The sequence below is a fragment of the Bactrocera tryoni genome, chromosome 3 (assembly GCF_016617805.1).
Source record: "Bactrocera tryoni isolate S06 chromosome 3, CSIRO_BtryS06_freeze2, whole genome shotgun sequence".
Lineage (NCBI taxonomy): Eukaryota > Metazoa > Arthropoda > Insecta > Diptera > Tephritidae > Bactrocera > Bactrocera tryoni.
In genome coordinates this window covers 30,510,660-30,524,057 of record NC_052501.1, presented here as the reverse complement: position 1 = coordinate 30,524,057, position 13,398 = coordinate 30,510,660, and the positions used below count along the sequence as shown (strand labels likewise).

Here is a 13,398-nt window from a genome sequence, read left to right as displayed (position 1 = left end):
AAAATCTAACTTGCAGCGTTTTCTCTTAAAAATAACGTTAATCCCGAATTTATTTGCTTCCGCTTAAAGCAGAAGAATAAAATAGTTTTATACAAAGTAATCTAAATTTGAAATTGTGCAGTTATTAAGCCCACAGCCACGTTTAACGAACGTTTTGTAAAACTTAAAAAATATAGTCGCACTTAAGCTCAGCCGACAAGCTTACAGCTTCTAGAGTTAAATCAAATAATAACAGTAACTGGTAACTGTTAGTTGTCCCAACAACTTTCTGGGTAAGCATTTGCCGGGCATCTATAGTTGCAGTCGTCAGCTGTATTCAGAATGGCCGACTTGGAGCGCATAAGACTGGTTATACTGGGCGGTGCTGGTGTGGGTAAAAGTTCCATTATCAAACGTTTCCTCTTCAAAACCTATACGGATAAATATCGTGCCACGGTCGAGGATCTCTTTAATCGGGAATATGATTTGGGCGGCGTCACACTGAAGGTGAGTAAGATTGAAAACTAATTTTATTTACAATATGTACAATGTTTGGTGTTGTTGCTGGTTCCAAGATAAACGAATTTTTCTACGATTTCGAAGTTGTGACTGTTAACTGTGACAAGGGAGCCAAATCGCGAGTGCGACGACTGTTTGTTTGATGACAAAAGACATTTCGTCTTGCCCTCGTTCACTGCCAGACCCATTTGCTTCGCTGCCTTATCCAGTCTAGAGAAGGCAGAACTAACGACGCAATTGTTGAGGCCAATGATATCAATATCATCGGCGTACGCCAGCAGTTGTACACTGTTATAGATGATTGTATCTTCTCTATTCAGCTCTACAACTCGAATTATTTTCTTTAGCAGTAGATTGAAGAAGTCGCACGATAGGGAGTCGCCTTGTCTGAAACCTCGTTTGGTATCGAACGGCTCGAAGAGTTCCTCCTCGATCCTGACGGAGCTTTTGGTATTGCCAAAGTTAGTTTACTCAGCCGTATAAGTTTTGCGAGGATAGTAAATTTTGATTTTCACACGCTCGATAGAACCTTATACGCTATGTTGAGGAGGCTTATCCCGTGGTATTTGAGCTCAAAGTTTTAAGCAGAAAAGTGGGCGGGACGTAGAAATCCGGAGAATAAACTTTTTTCAATTAAAAAAAGAAGAACCAAATGAAAGTAAACAAAGAAATAAATGTTCGCCGCAACACATTAAACATTCGCAAGGATGGATCAAAAATGGACGACGAAGTTTGTGCTGGAATAGACTGTCCGGAACTAAGCATAAGGCATCCTTGTTAGCCGCTACATCACTGCAATATTCCGTATTTCAAATATACGTGTTTTTTTATTAAGAAAGCCATTAGGTTAGCCTCCTAGTCTTCTGAAGCAGGCGACTTCTTCTGAAGCAGCGACTTCACTTCTGTTGAACTCATCGATCATGACAGATCAGAACCTCATCGATGGCAGTAATATAGTGGATGAGATTGTCAGGAGTAGTACATTCCTAGCATCCGAAATCGCAAGTAGTTTGGCTTTACGACCATCTGGATGGCAGCATGGCAAGGAAGGTCTATAGGTGGTGGAATCATCTACGTAGATGCAAACCTGCAAAAGCCATAGACACAGCAGTAGATCGATAAACAAATTTCGTACTCATTGTTGATAGAAGAGACTTTGGAAATATTATCCGAATAAACATTGGTCACAGTAAGGTAGCGGCACACGGATACAGAATGGGGCTGGCTCTCAGAAAATGTCAAGAGCAAGGCACCAACGAAATGATCGAGCATATCTCGTGCACTTGTCCCACAAGAGAAGGCTTCAATAATTTGAGGGCCAACGGTATGATTTGCTAGGAGAGATATCGTAAGTGAAACCGCAAGCCTTATAGTGGTTTACTTTAAACGTTAGCTTCCTGAAGGATAACTAATTCTCATGAACAGCTACAAGTGCCGTTAGCTTACCTTCTGGCATCGCTTTTGGTTATGGGAAAGTTCTGTGCAAAATGGGTGCCGCGCGAGCTCACAACGACTTGATAATTCGGAAAAGTATTTAGAGATGTTCAAGCATAATAACCCGAGTTTTCCATTATTTCACTCAGAAGTCCAATCGACAGTCATCAGTTGAATGGCAAAATTATGGCGCCTGTATTTTGGGATGCATATGGCATAATTTCTATTGACTACTTTGAAAAAAAAGCATCATCAACCAGCGACAATTACAGCGTTATTGGATCGCTTGAAGGACGAGATCAACGCAAAACGGCCGCATTTAAAGAAAAAGAAAGTAAGAAAGTGCTGTTGCACCAAACCAGTGCACCGTGTCAACATTCAATAAAAAACTTGGCAAAAATCCATGTGTTGGACTTCGAATTGGATCCGAATCCACTGTATTCTCCAGATCTGGCCACCAGCGACTATTTCCTACTCCCAAGCTTCAAAAACATGCTCACTCAAAAGACTTATCGTACTTCAAATGCGGTTTTGAAAACTTGGAGGATGCTATAAGTGCTATAATCAGTGTATCACCCTTAAAAGGAATTTTGTTAAATAAAAAAAAAGGAATTTTCAAGAAAATATGATTAACTATGGTAGATAGATAGATAGATAAATGTTATGAGGTAATGCACCGCGACCTAGGGTCTATTGTGCCCTCTACGATATCACATGTCTTCCCAGAGTCCCAGCAGCCTGAATAGCTCTAGGAGTTTGCCGAGCGCTACTGAGGTGATGTGATCCCTGCTGATATAGATGGAATCCAGGGCCTTAAGCCTTTTTCCACAGATTGCTGTGCAATCCAGGACTAGGTGTGCTGGTGTTTCCTGTTCCAGGTCGCAGAATCGGCAGTTAGCACAGGAGACTATGCCCATGTTGGACAAGTGCTTCCTGAGCCTGCAGTGCCCTGTGTAAATTGCGACGAGGAGACGGAATTTGTCACGGGGGAGGTGAATAAGTTCCTTGAACCTGGAGAGACTGTACCCCCCTAGTAGCAGTTTGGCGTGGCGCATGCCTGATGATTGTTGCCAATGCCGTTCTCTCTCAGTTCTTTCCTCCATGCGGAGCAGCTCCTTAAAAGTGTGGGATCCTACCGCTATGTATGGTTCTGGTTCCACCACCTTGGACGGTGCCGCAGCGCAGGCCAGTTCGTCGGTATGGACAGCTTAGTACGCGGTCCCGCAATACCTGCCCCAATACCCTCCGGTGTTTTTGAGCTATCAGTGTACCACTGAATGGTACTGTCTTCCAGCAGTCTTTCCAGCGTGGAATCGCTCCACTCCGTCTTGCTGCCGAGAGTAACTTTGAAATTTCTTTTGAAGTTTATTTTCTTCGTTGTGCCGTCCTTTGGGAGGAAGGCTAGCGGTGTGCTTTCCCCCCGTACTATATTAACTATGGTAAGCCGGTTACTTTTCAATTGACCTGTCCTGAGAGCAATTTACATTTTCTTTGAGTTTTGTATACTATTGATAAAGCCAAGTTTTATGGAATGTTGTTTTGTCGAAGCCTCAATATTGGAGCAGTAGCTCGACTTGAAAGTCTTTACAAGTAGATTAGTGAGTGGCTTAAAGATTTTCTGGTTTCAAATTTTTCAGAACACTTTTACTCTCAGAAACAATGTTCGTTATCTCTTCATCTGCTAAGAGAGTTTAACTGATTTTTCTACGACTAAATAACTAAATCAGTATTGCGTCTTTGACATGTCGTCGGTTAAAATCTTGTCAGCGACCAAATGAATTTAGCGGGTTTTTATTCTATAATAATACCCATCAAAATTGAGGGAAAGCCGAAATAATCTGCTTTCCACATTTCCTTGTCTTTATTATCGAGCTGTTGCAGTTTGCCCCTACAGCTTAGTTACTTAATTTCTCAATATGCAGCAATTGTTTTTGGCTTACATTTACTGCGTATATGTGTGCGTATGTTTATGGCTGTGTATAAGGTTAGAAAAGCAGAAAATCATTATACTTTACAATGCGTCTAAGTAAAATGAAGCGGCGACGCATATTGCTGTTTAATTGAATTTGATTTTTTGTTTTGTTGTTGTTATTGTTTCAATTTTCTTTTTGTATTGTAAGTTTTTCCCTGATACACTCCTGCAGGGATTATGCCTTTGCACATCTAATGCTTCCACTATTCACCTTCTTGACAACAGCAATGCTTACTAACACAAAGAACGTCATAAACATGCAGCCCTACATGCAACCATATCTACTATATATTCAAGTACTTAACTACATGCATTAAAGTTTGTCTCGCCACGTGGCACACCGTCGGCAAATCCTAGTCACACATACACACACATACACTTGGAAAACAATTAAGGGCAGAACTTTTGTCTGCGAACATCTTTAACATGACACGCTCGACACGGAATATTTATATAGCGCACAAACATACACAGAGAAACGTCCGCATGCTTTTACTGTTAGTTGACAAAGTTGTCGAGTAGATGTTGGCAACTTCGGCAACACACACATATAAGAATGTCTTTAGTAGAATATACATTAGGGTACTTCAATTTTAGATAATATATTTTTCACGCTTTGCTAGCAGAAAAACTGCGCCTTAATAACAAATAAAAATTATGCCGCTAGGTAAAATGATTTTTTCAGTCCTTTTCATAAGCACTTTTTGGGATGGCCTTCAGCTCCTTCAGCGCATTTTTAGTTTGGGAAACAAGAAAAAATCAAACGTATCCAAATCTAGAGAATACAGTGATTGAGCGATGGTACTTATAACATTTTTGGCTTTCAATTCGGTGACAATGATACTCTTTTTGAAAAAAAATCAGCTCTATTGGAACAAGTAGAGCAAGAACGTTTTTCTTACCCAAAATATTCACCAAAATCATTCGAACGGACTCCGAGCGTTGTTGAGCTATCTAACCCGCTAACACTTATCTGCCATAAGCAAGCACCATATCTTTCACTTTTTTAATATTTTCATCAGTTGAAAAGGTCGAAGGTCATCCAGAATGAGACATGTTTTCAACTATCTCTCGACCGTTTTTGAAGGCTTCGTACCACTTAAAGGCTTGTGTTAAAACTGAATCACGGTAAGTCTTTTCAAACATTGGCAATGCCTCCGTATTCGAAATTTAGTTAGAAATACAAAATTTGAGACAAATTATTTGTTCGATATTTTTATCCATTGTAAAAATCACAACCAAGTACTGAAATATACCGACTTAACACATTTATGTCCGATGAGTACCCGCGCAACAGTGTTCACGCGAAGAATCATATCTCGCAAGTTTTTGGAGATATTGACTTTATTTTTTTTTAAATCACAGAGGAAATGTAAAGTAATCTACACTCCTTATAAGATGGGACAAAATTTCGATTAATAGGCGCCCATTTTCAAGCTCAAAGTTGAGACATTTTCAAAAAACAGAAAATGTATTTTCAAAGCTTTCCAGCAAACTAGAAAATAAGAAATACTTGCAAATTAAATCATAACCAGTTTTAAACGATTTTCTTAACAAATAAAAACAAAATAAAATATTCATAACACCTTAAGATCCTGGTGCTGGAGATACTCACTTGGGTATTGAAATACCCATTGGGCAGATGTGCGTACTGTTTGCTGAAAAAAATGAGTAAAATAGAAATTTCAATTTTGTTTTAACACATAGTTTTTTTTTTTAATCGAATTTTAAATAGCATTCAATTTTTTTATAAGTTTTTTGATTCTTTTTTATTTTCCCTTCATATTGTGGTAACCCATTGGTAGTCAAAACAGCATTGTTTTGATTGAAGTATTATATCACATTTTCTGCAACCAAACTGAGTTTGTTCTTCACATTGGTGGCAGCGAGCACCAGTTTTGATATTAAATGAAGTCGCCTTTTGTGCGTTTACTGATATTGTTATTATGCCCTCCACATTATCGTCGTGGAACGGCTTGAGTTATTAAAGCTTCTGCAATTTCAACAAGGAAGTGAAATTGACTCATAACCTTACAGTTGCCATATTTTGCACATAAAACTTTTACAAGATGTGTTCCGAAGTAAACAGGACTGTCTGAATCTAACGCTTCCCTGGTGGCACCATCTAAATGTCAACTGATGCATTAGAATCTGCTATATTTATCAATCGTCCACAGAGAATTTCATGACATTTCATTGATTGGAAGTGAAGTTATAGCGTTTTAGGTGTCAGTATGTTTGTGTTATCGGTGCGAAAATGAGCTTCGAACAAAGAGCCAACATTAAATTTTTTTTTAAAATTGGTAAAACTTTTACCGAAACGTTTCGATTGATGAAACAAGTTTATGGCGATGATTGCCTATCCCGTAGCAGAGTGCACGAGTGGTTTCAACTTTTTCAAAGTGGTCGTGAGGACATAAAGGACGATCAACATATGGGCCAATCAAAATCCGTGATCACCGGAAATTCCATCGAAACTGTGCGTGAATTCATCAAAAATCAGCCGAAATTTATTACGAAATTGCCATTCTAGCGCACAAATATGTAATTTTTATTACGAACCATTTCGATTATTATTTATACTTTTTACATGCCGTCCAGGTTCGTCATTGTCGCTCCAGCTGTCTACTTGCATCTGCAGTTTCTTGTATATTAAAATCTTTGGTTGTCTATACATTTGATGTGTGTTTTTGTTATATATTTATATATATTCCACAATATCAACACCCGCACTATTTCACAATTGCAGTTTCACTTGCATCTACTTCGTAACACAGTTGATTTTGATCGACACTTTACGAACAGCCGATCAACAGGTTGTCACATATATTAAATTTCAGGTGAACTTAGAACCCTTATTAGCCCACTGGGTATTTTATAACCCACCGCATATCTCAGGTAAGCAAAAAGTTACCAACCATAAATTTCGCAGAGCAACTTTTATGATAACATGAACTTCCCCATAAATTTTCGAAAAATCGTACGTCGGGATCTATAGACAGGCAGTAATGGGTTAAATTACGACGTACGATTTTTCGAAAATTTATGGGGAAGTTCATGTCATCATAAAAGTTGCTCTGCGAAATTTTTGGTGCTGTAAGCAAACTGGTTTACAGATTGCGCTAATATTTGGGATATTAATTACGGAAGTCTTACTAACTATCATCATACATTAGGTAACCAATTAGGTAACCTATTCCAATGCAATTGTGATAATGTTTGGCTCGACACAACAGTGATTCCGCGTGATTTGTTAAACATACCCAACCTTAGGTTAAATCTGTAATTTTACTTGTGCCTGCGTTTGTATTTGTAAACATATGCATGCTTCAAGTTTGAATTGATATAAATTATATTTAATTTCACAAGACTTCCATTGACATGGCGCTCAGTAAAAATTATGACTAAATACTAGACCTTCTGTAACCAGCTGCCCAGATTATGGTATTTATTTGCTTTTATTACTTTAAATTCGATGTTTTGAAAATCTAATATTTATATTATATGTAACTGAATTTATAGACTTTCCACTTCTTTCGGATACACGTTAAGGTTGAGCACAAAAAAATCGTTTATTGTAAATAATTATTTTCATTATTATTTGGTAAGTTGCCTGGTAGTGAAAAATTATTATATTGGAATATCACACCGATCTCCTTTCCTATTATGATAAGATGTATGCAAATTTTAAGGATAGAGATATCTAGACAGAAGTAGAAAGAAAGAAGAAAAACCTAACGTTGGTTACACTGCCGTAACAATACCCTTCACAAACATAAAGTAACAGTTATATGCCACAATTGGTAGAGTTAACTGATATATCAAACACTTAAACAGAAAATTCAGCTTATTTGACATATATTTGCTATAGCAATCTCATATCTAAAATTTCAGCGGAAATTGCATTATTGCCTTGGACAGTAGACCATGGAAAATATTGTGAAGAGATCTCTTCAAAAGGAGATGGGTGAAAAGGACGTGTGCAAAATTTCAGATTTCTCAAAACCAAATGACTAGTTTGGATATGTACAGAGCCTGACTGACGGACATGACTTAATCGACTCAGCAGGTAATGCTAATCATTTAACGGATGGTCCACGTAGAGATTCCTTTTTCAATAGCCCTTTTTTGACAGATTGGGCGTGCTCATCTGTCATGTTATTTTTGTTCAATATTGTTTGGCATTTCTTCATAGAAAAACTTACACCTGAACAATGTTTACAAATCGTTCAACATTATTAGTTCTGTTAAGAATGTGTTTCGCACGCTTTGCTCAAATTATGGCCAACATAATAGGACTACTGAGCGCACTATTCGCAACACCATCAAGCATCTTGAGACCCAGCGTTCATTATTGGGCAATATTTGACCAAATATACTACGTCCGGCACGCGGTGAAGAAAATATAGCAGCCGTAGCTAAGGATGTACACGAAGACCGTGGAGATCGGCGCCGTTGGCAGCAACTCGGAACGACGTATGTAACGCATTTCACATCGAGATCTTGAATTGAAAGCGTGCAAAATACAACTTCGCTCTATGGGCCCTTGTAAAGTTCCAAGAATGTCCGAAGCTTTCGAGTCAAATTTTGTTCAGCCGTGAGGTTCACTTCTGGCTCAATGGAAAACAACGGTTTGGTGTGCTTTGTGGGCTGGTGGAATCATCGGTCCATATTTGCTCAAAAACAATGCCGGTGAGAACGTAACCGTAAATGGCGACCGTTAGCGTGCCATGATAACCGATTGTTTGGTACCTGAAATTGAGGCTCGTGATCTCGGGACATTATTCAAGTTTCGAGTTCCTACAAGACAGCGCCACTTCCCAAATATCGCATCAATCAATGGATTTATTGAGAGAATATTTCGATGAGTAGATAATTCCACCTTTTTGGACAGGTTGTTTGGCCACCAAGACCGTGTGATACCACATCGTTAGACTTTTTTCTGTGGGGTCATGTAAAGTCTAAAGTCTATGCGGATAATCTCGCTTCGATTCACGCCTTGCAGTGAAACGTCACGCGTATTCAGTACCAATGCCAGTAGAAATGCTCGAACGAGTCATCGAAAACTGAACTCAACGGATGGATCAACTAAGTCGTAGAAGCAGCCAACACATGAAAGAGATAAAATTGAAAAAATAAAGGCCAAAAAATGTTCTTTTGAAGGAAAATAAACATTCCCTACTAAATTTGAAATGGCTGTGTTTTTTCTTTACAAAAGGTAGGGAACCTAGTAGTAAATTACCCGTTATGTTCCAAATGATGTAATGACAGACTGCAGACTCTCGAAAGCCTACGAAGGACTTCGACCTCTTCAACGATTGTTTTCAAATAAGTCATATGTGACCTGGTCTACGAAAAGGGGGCTAACGTGCGAAAACTAGTTTTCTGGGAAAGCTGTTAAAAATAATCGTCAGTTTCTCGTTATCTCATTAATTGTTTTCCTTTTTTTTGACACCTAAGCCCCCTTTTCGTAGACCAGGTCACATATATTGAATTTCGCTCACCTAAGTTTACGTTCAATGGACTTGCCAGAGCTGTGATATTGGAATTCGAAAAATCCTTCACTTGTTGCGTTATTTGATAGTAAAACCGATATTCTCAACCAGTTTTCACCAGAACAACAGCTTTTTGCGACTTTATATCAGTTCGTTTAATTTTCCGTCGCAAAAATAAAAAAAAATATTTTTAAGACAATGAAATGTGAGTCGCTTAGTTATTTTTATTTGTGTTTTTCTTTGAATTTTATTTATTGCAATTTATACTTTGCTTTGGTTTCCACGTTTATTTCGCTTTAAGCTCATTTCCACGCTCTGCCCTCAGTTTTACCAGAACAACCGGCATCTCTTTTATGGTTTTCTTCATTGGAGTTCATAATCATAGACTTGTAGGCTTTTCTTATGCTGGAGGGGCGAACTGTATTACAATTTAATCATCGCTTTAAGTCGTATATGTATTTGTACGTATTCGTTTTATTTGTGTCTCCATATTCCGCAAATAGTTGCCATGTGACAGCGTCGTCGTGTAAACCAATTTTCATGAAATTTTTCAACCGCATACGTTAATGTCCAGTCTAGTCAGCGGCGACGACGACGGTAGTTAGGTATTACCCCTCCCGGTAACCATCGTTTTGCCTGTAGCTATGTTCGTTGACCACAAATGCCACGATAGCCTATTTCATGCTGATAACGATTTAACAAGCTGATACCTGCCTTATTGCCGGCAGTCTCGCTTGACTGGACACAACGCTTGCTAAATTTACCAATTGACACCCAATTCTTATTGACGCGCCATAATTCCCGACCTATATGGCTCGCTTTATTGACATTCAAATACGATTGCTGACATATATACGTTATAAATTGCCCGTTATTTGTAGGAGTGTTTGTAGATAAGTACCAATGTGCATATATTAGAATTTAATGGCAGCACTAAGTTTCACTATGTTAATTTATACAAAACAAAATTTATTGGCGTGGTATAGCTTTGAAGGCGAACATTCAGTCAAATTTTGTGTCAAACTATTATAAAACTCTGACAAAAATCAGCGAAAATAGCTATAACTGTGTTGCAAATTGCACTGGTTCAAACAAAGTGAATTAGTCGTTCCGTGAGCGCTTAAAAGTGTGCGGTTTTTACCTTCGAATACAACGTAACGAGTTTCAAGCCATCAATTCTTCCTACAATGTCACTCTCAGCGATCATCTTTCCTATGCCAGACAAATTTTTTTCAGGGAGTATTTCTTTGAAAGCTTAGAAAACTAGAAAGTCGGGAGAGATCAAATCCCTAGAATATTACCCGTCATGTCGCTTGATTTGTGGTACAAAAGATTGTCTTGTTAACGCTCTCATGGCAGCTGCTTGGCACCGTGTTTTCGTATATCGAAATATTTATTTGTATCTCGTATTTAATTCTAGTAGTTTCCCATAAAAAACAACAAACACAACTTTTCAGACTACAGTGAAGATATAGAAACAGCGTTTAAAAACATATATATAATATAATACATATATAATACAATATATATATAATATATATAATATAATATATGTATATATAATATAATATAATTGGTTGTCAAAAAAGTCTTGCGGTATTTTTATTGATTTTTTTTTTTATTGAAATTGAAAGGAATATTTGATGACTCATGCCCAGCTCTTGACCAATGCTGCGGCTGCTACTATACCGGTCTCTTTCGACCAATTCAGCGATTTTATCGCAATTTTCGACGACAGGCCTTCCGGAGCGTGGCGCATCTCCTCCTCTACACCAGAACGAAAACGTTGAAACCATCGTTATGCGGTGGAAATGGAAACTGTATCGGGTTCATAAACTGCACAAATTTTTGCCCTTATCGTAGTAGTACTGTAAAATATGCCGTATTTTATCTTTATTTTGCTCCATGTTTGCGACGCTATAACTCACGAACGACTTAAAAGAAACGATAATCAATCAAACACGTCTTAGCGCGTGGAATGAGCTTTCCAAAAAGGTATAGCATGACCCGATGCGACGAATAAAACTAGAACTACGCGCTTTCAGCGCCAACTAGCGAAAATACCGCAAAACTTTTTTGACAACCTATTATTACACACGCTCGTACAAAATTGGGCTACTCAAATTAAACGAAGTTTATCTGTCATATATACATATAGCTAACGTATGCTCATATACTTGTATTATTTACTATGTACTTTGAAAATAAATTTTGGAATGTTATTTTGTGGTGAATTCCTAAAAAAAATTGTCGATACGATCAGTCAATTTAAGTATGAAGTTCCGTGAAGTCAGTCACCTTTTTTCTTTTACGATAAACCTTCCGCTAGTTTATCTATGGTAAGTAGTTTAGTTAAAACTACCTATTTTGAACAATTAACAATCTACTATCTGCGGTTGAGATCTCCTATTCATATTTATAATCTTGTTTGGAATATTTTGATGCTAAACTGAGAATCTTTAAAAGTCTATATTACCAACGATTTGTCTTTATTAGCCTTCGTCATAGAACAAAAGTAAAAATAATCAACATTTTTCTCTTAGCTCTTCTTTTGTTGTTTGCTTGGGGAAACAAAGCTGTTTAAATAGCAGAAAAATCTGTTGGTTTTAAAACTTTCAAGGCTTAAGGATGGTCACAGCCCAGGGGAACTACTATGTCTTACCAGATCAGCCTTCTTTATAGGGGATTGACATACAGATACCCATAACCGAATTAATATACTTTGTTAAAAAATATAATAAGTATGAAAACTCAAGTTTAAAATATATTTGACTGTGTATTTTGTTTTCAAAGAAACATACTATATTTTTCGGCAAACATTACTTAACATGAGAGTGAGATTAAGGTGAATCAAGAAATGTTAGACCTCAAAAGCAATTGCATTAATTTACTTCCATATCAAACTGGTTTGGATGCCTGGTCAAAGCAGAATCGCTGGAAAGTACAAAGCCGATGTGCACCCTCTCAACAATCTTATTAGACTTGGTCGATGATCCGCTGGTCTCTTGCTTTTTAACACTACATCTGTGTACTGTGAGCTCACTAAGCGTTGGTTAGAAGCCAGTACCAGAGAAATCTTTGGAGTAAGTGAGGAACAAAAAATGTCCTTTAAATTACCTGCTTTAAGTAAGGCTTAGCTCAGCGCAATGATAGGAAATTTGATTAAATAATGGTCTGAATGTACTTACAGCGTGAGCCTCAAGATTTTGGATGCCGCAAATTGTCAAAACTGAATGAAAGAAGGTGAGGCGGAAACATCTATATACAATTCTTCCACTGTTAAACTTTCGCTATAAAAGATTGAGTAGCTACTCGGTAGTCATACCTTCTACGAATTGTGCAAATTGGCAGCAGTTGTTAGTAGCCGCCTCAACAAATTTGTGAAGAGCTCCAGACGCTTTGTTCATTTACAATGGTTTTTATGCCTAAGTAAGCGCTCAAATGACTTTACGAGTATCAATCTGATCACCGAAAGTAACCTAACGTATGAAATTATATTAATTTGTTCAATTCACAACCTGTCGTAAAGCATCGTAAAATCGTAATATTATGAATTTTTACACTTGTTTTTTTTTTTATAATTTTACGATGCTTTACGACAGGTTGTGAATTGCTCAATTATTTACAAGTGTTATCAATGATAATAAAAGCTTTAATAATTTTCACATTTATTTATACATAATCTTAGGATAGAGTTCTATTCAATTTTATGGGAACTAATCAAGATTTCGCTTAAGAATTTTGTAGGGATACAATCTGATATCACAACACTTTCATTTGGTTTCTGGAACTTGTGTATATAAAGAGTGACCTATTTCAAGTACTTAAAAAAAAATCAAATTTAATGTGGAATATTTGCTATCAGAAAGAACATATTACGGTGTTATATCACACGATCAGGGTGACCAATCAGCCAGACCAAAAGTGAAATAATCTGCTCACCGAAGTGTTCTCTCAGTAAAACCATTGATTGATGCAATGTGTGATCACGTGCTCCAA

The 13,398-nt window shown here is 37.5% G+C and overlaps 1 protein-coding gene across 1 annotated transcript in view; it reads left to right on the top strand.

The window, feature by feature from the left end:
• Positions 1-321: 321 nt before the first annotated feature.
• Positions 322-13,398, top strand: part of LOC120772965 (GTP-binding protein Di-Ras2) — a 98,045-nt gene continuing 84,968 nt past the window's right edge. Inside the window, exon 1 of the mRNA XM_040101869.1 lies at positions 322-486. Within this exon, the coding sequence (XP_039957803.1) occupies positions 322-486 (165 nt within the window). The remainder of the gene's footprint in view (positions 487-13,398) is intronic.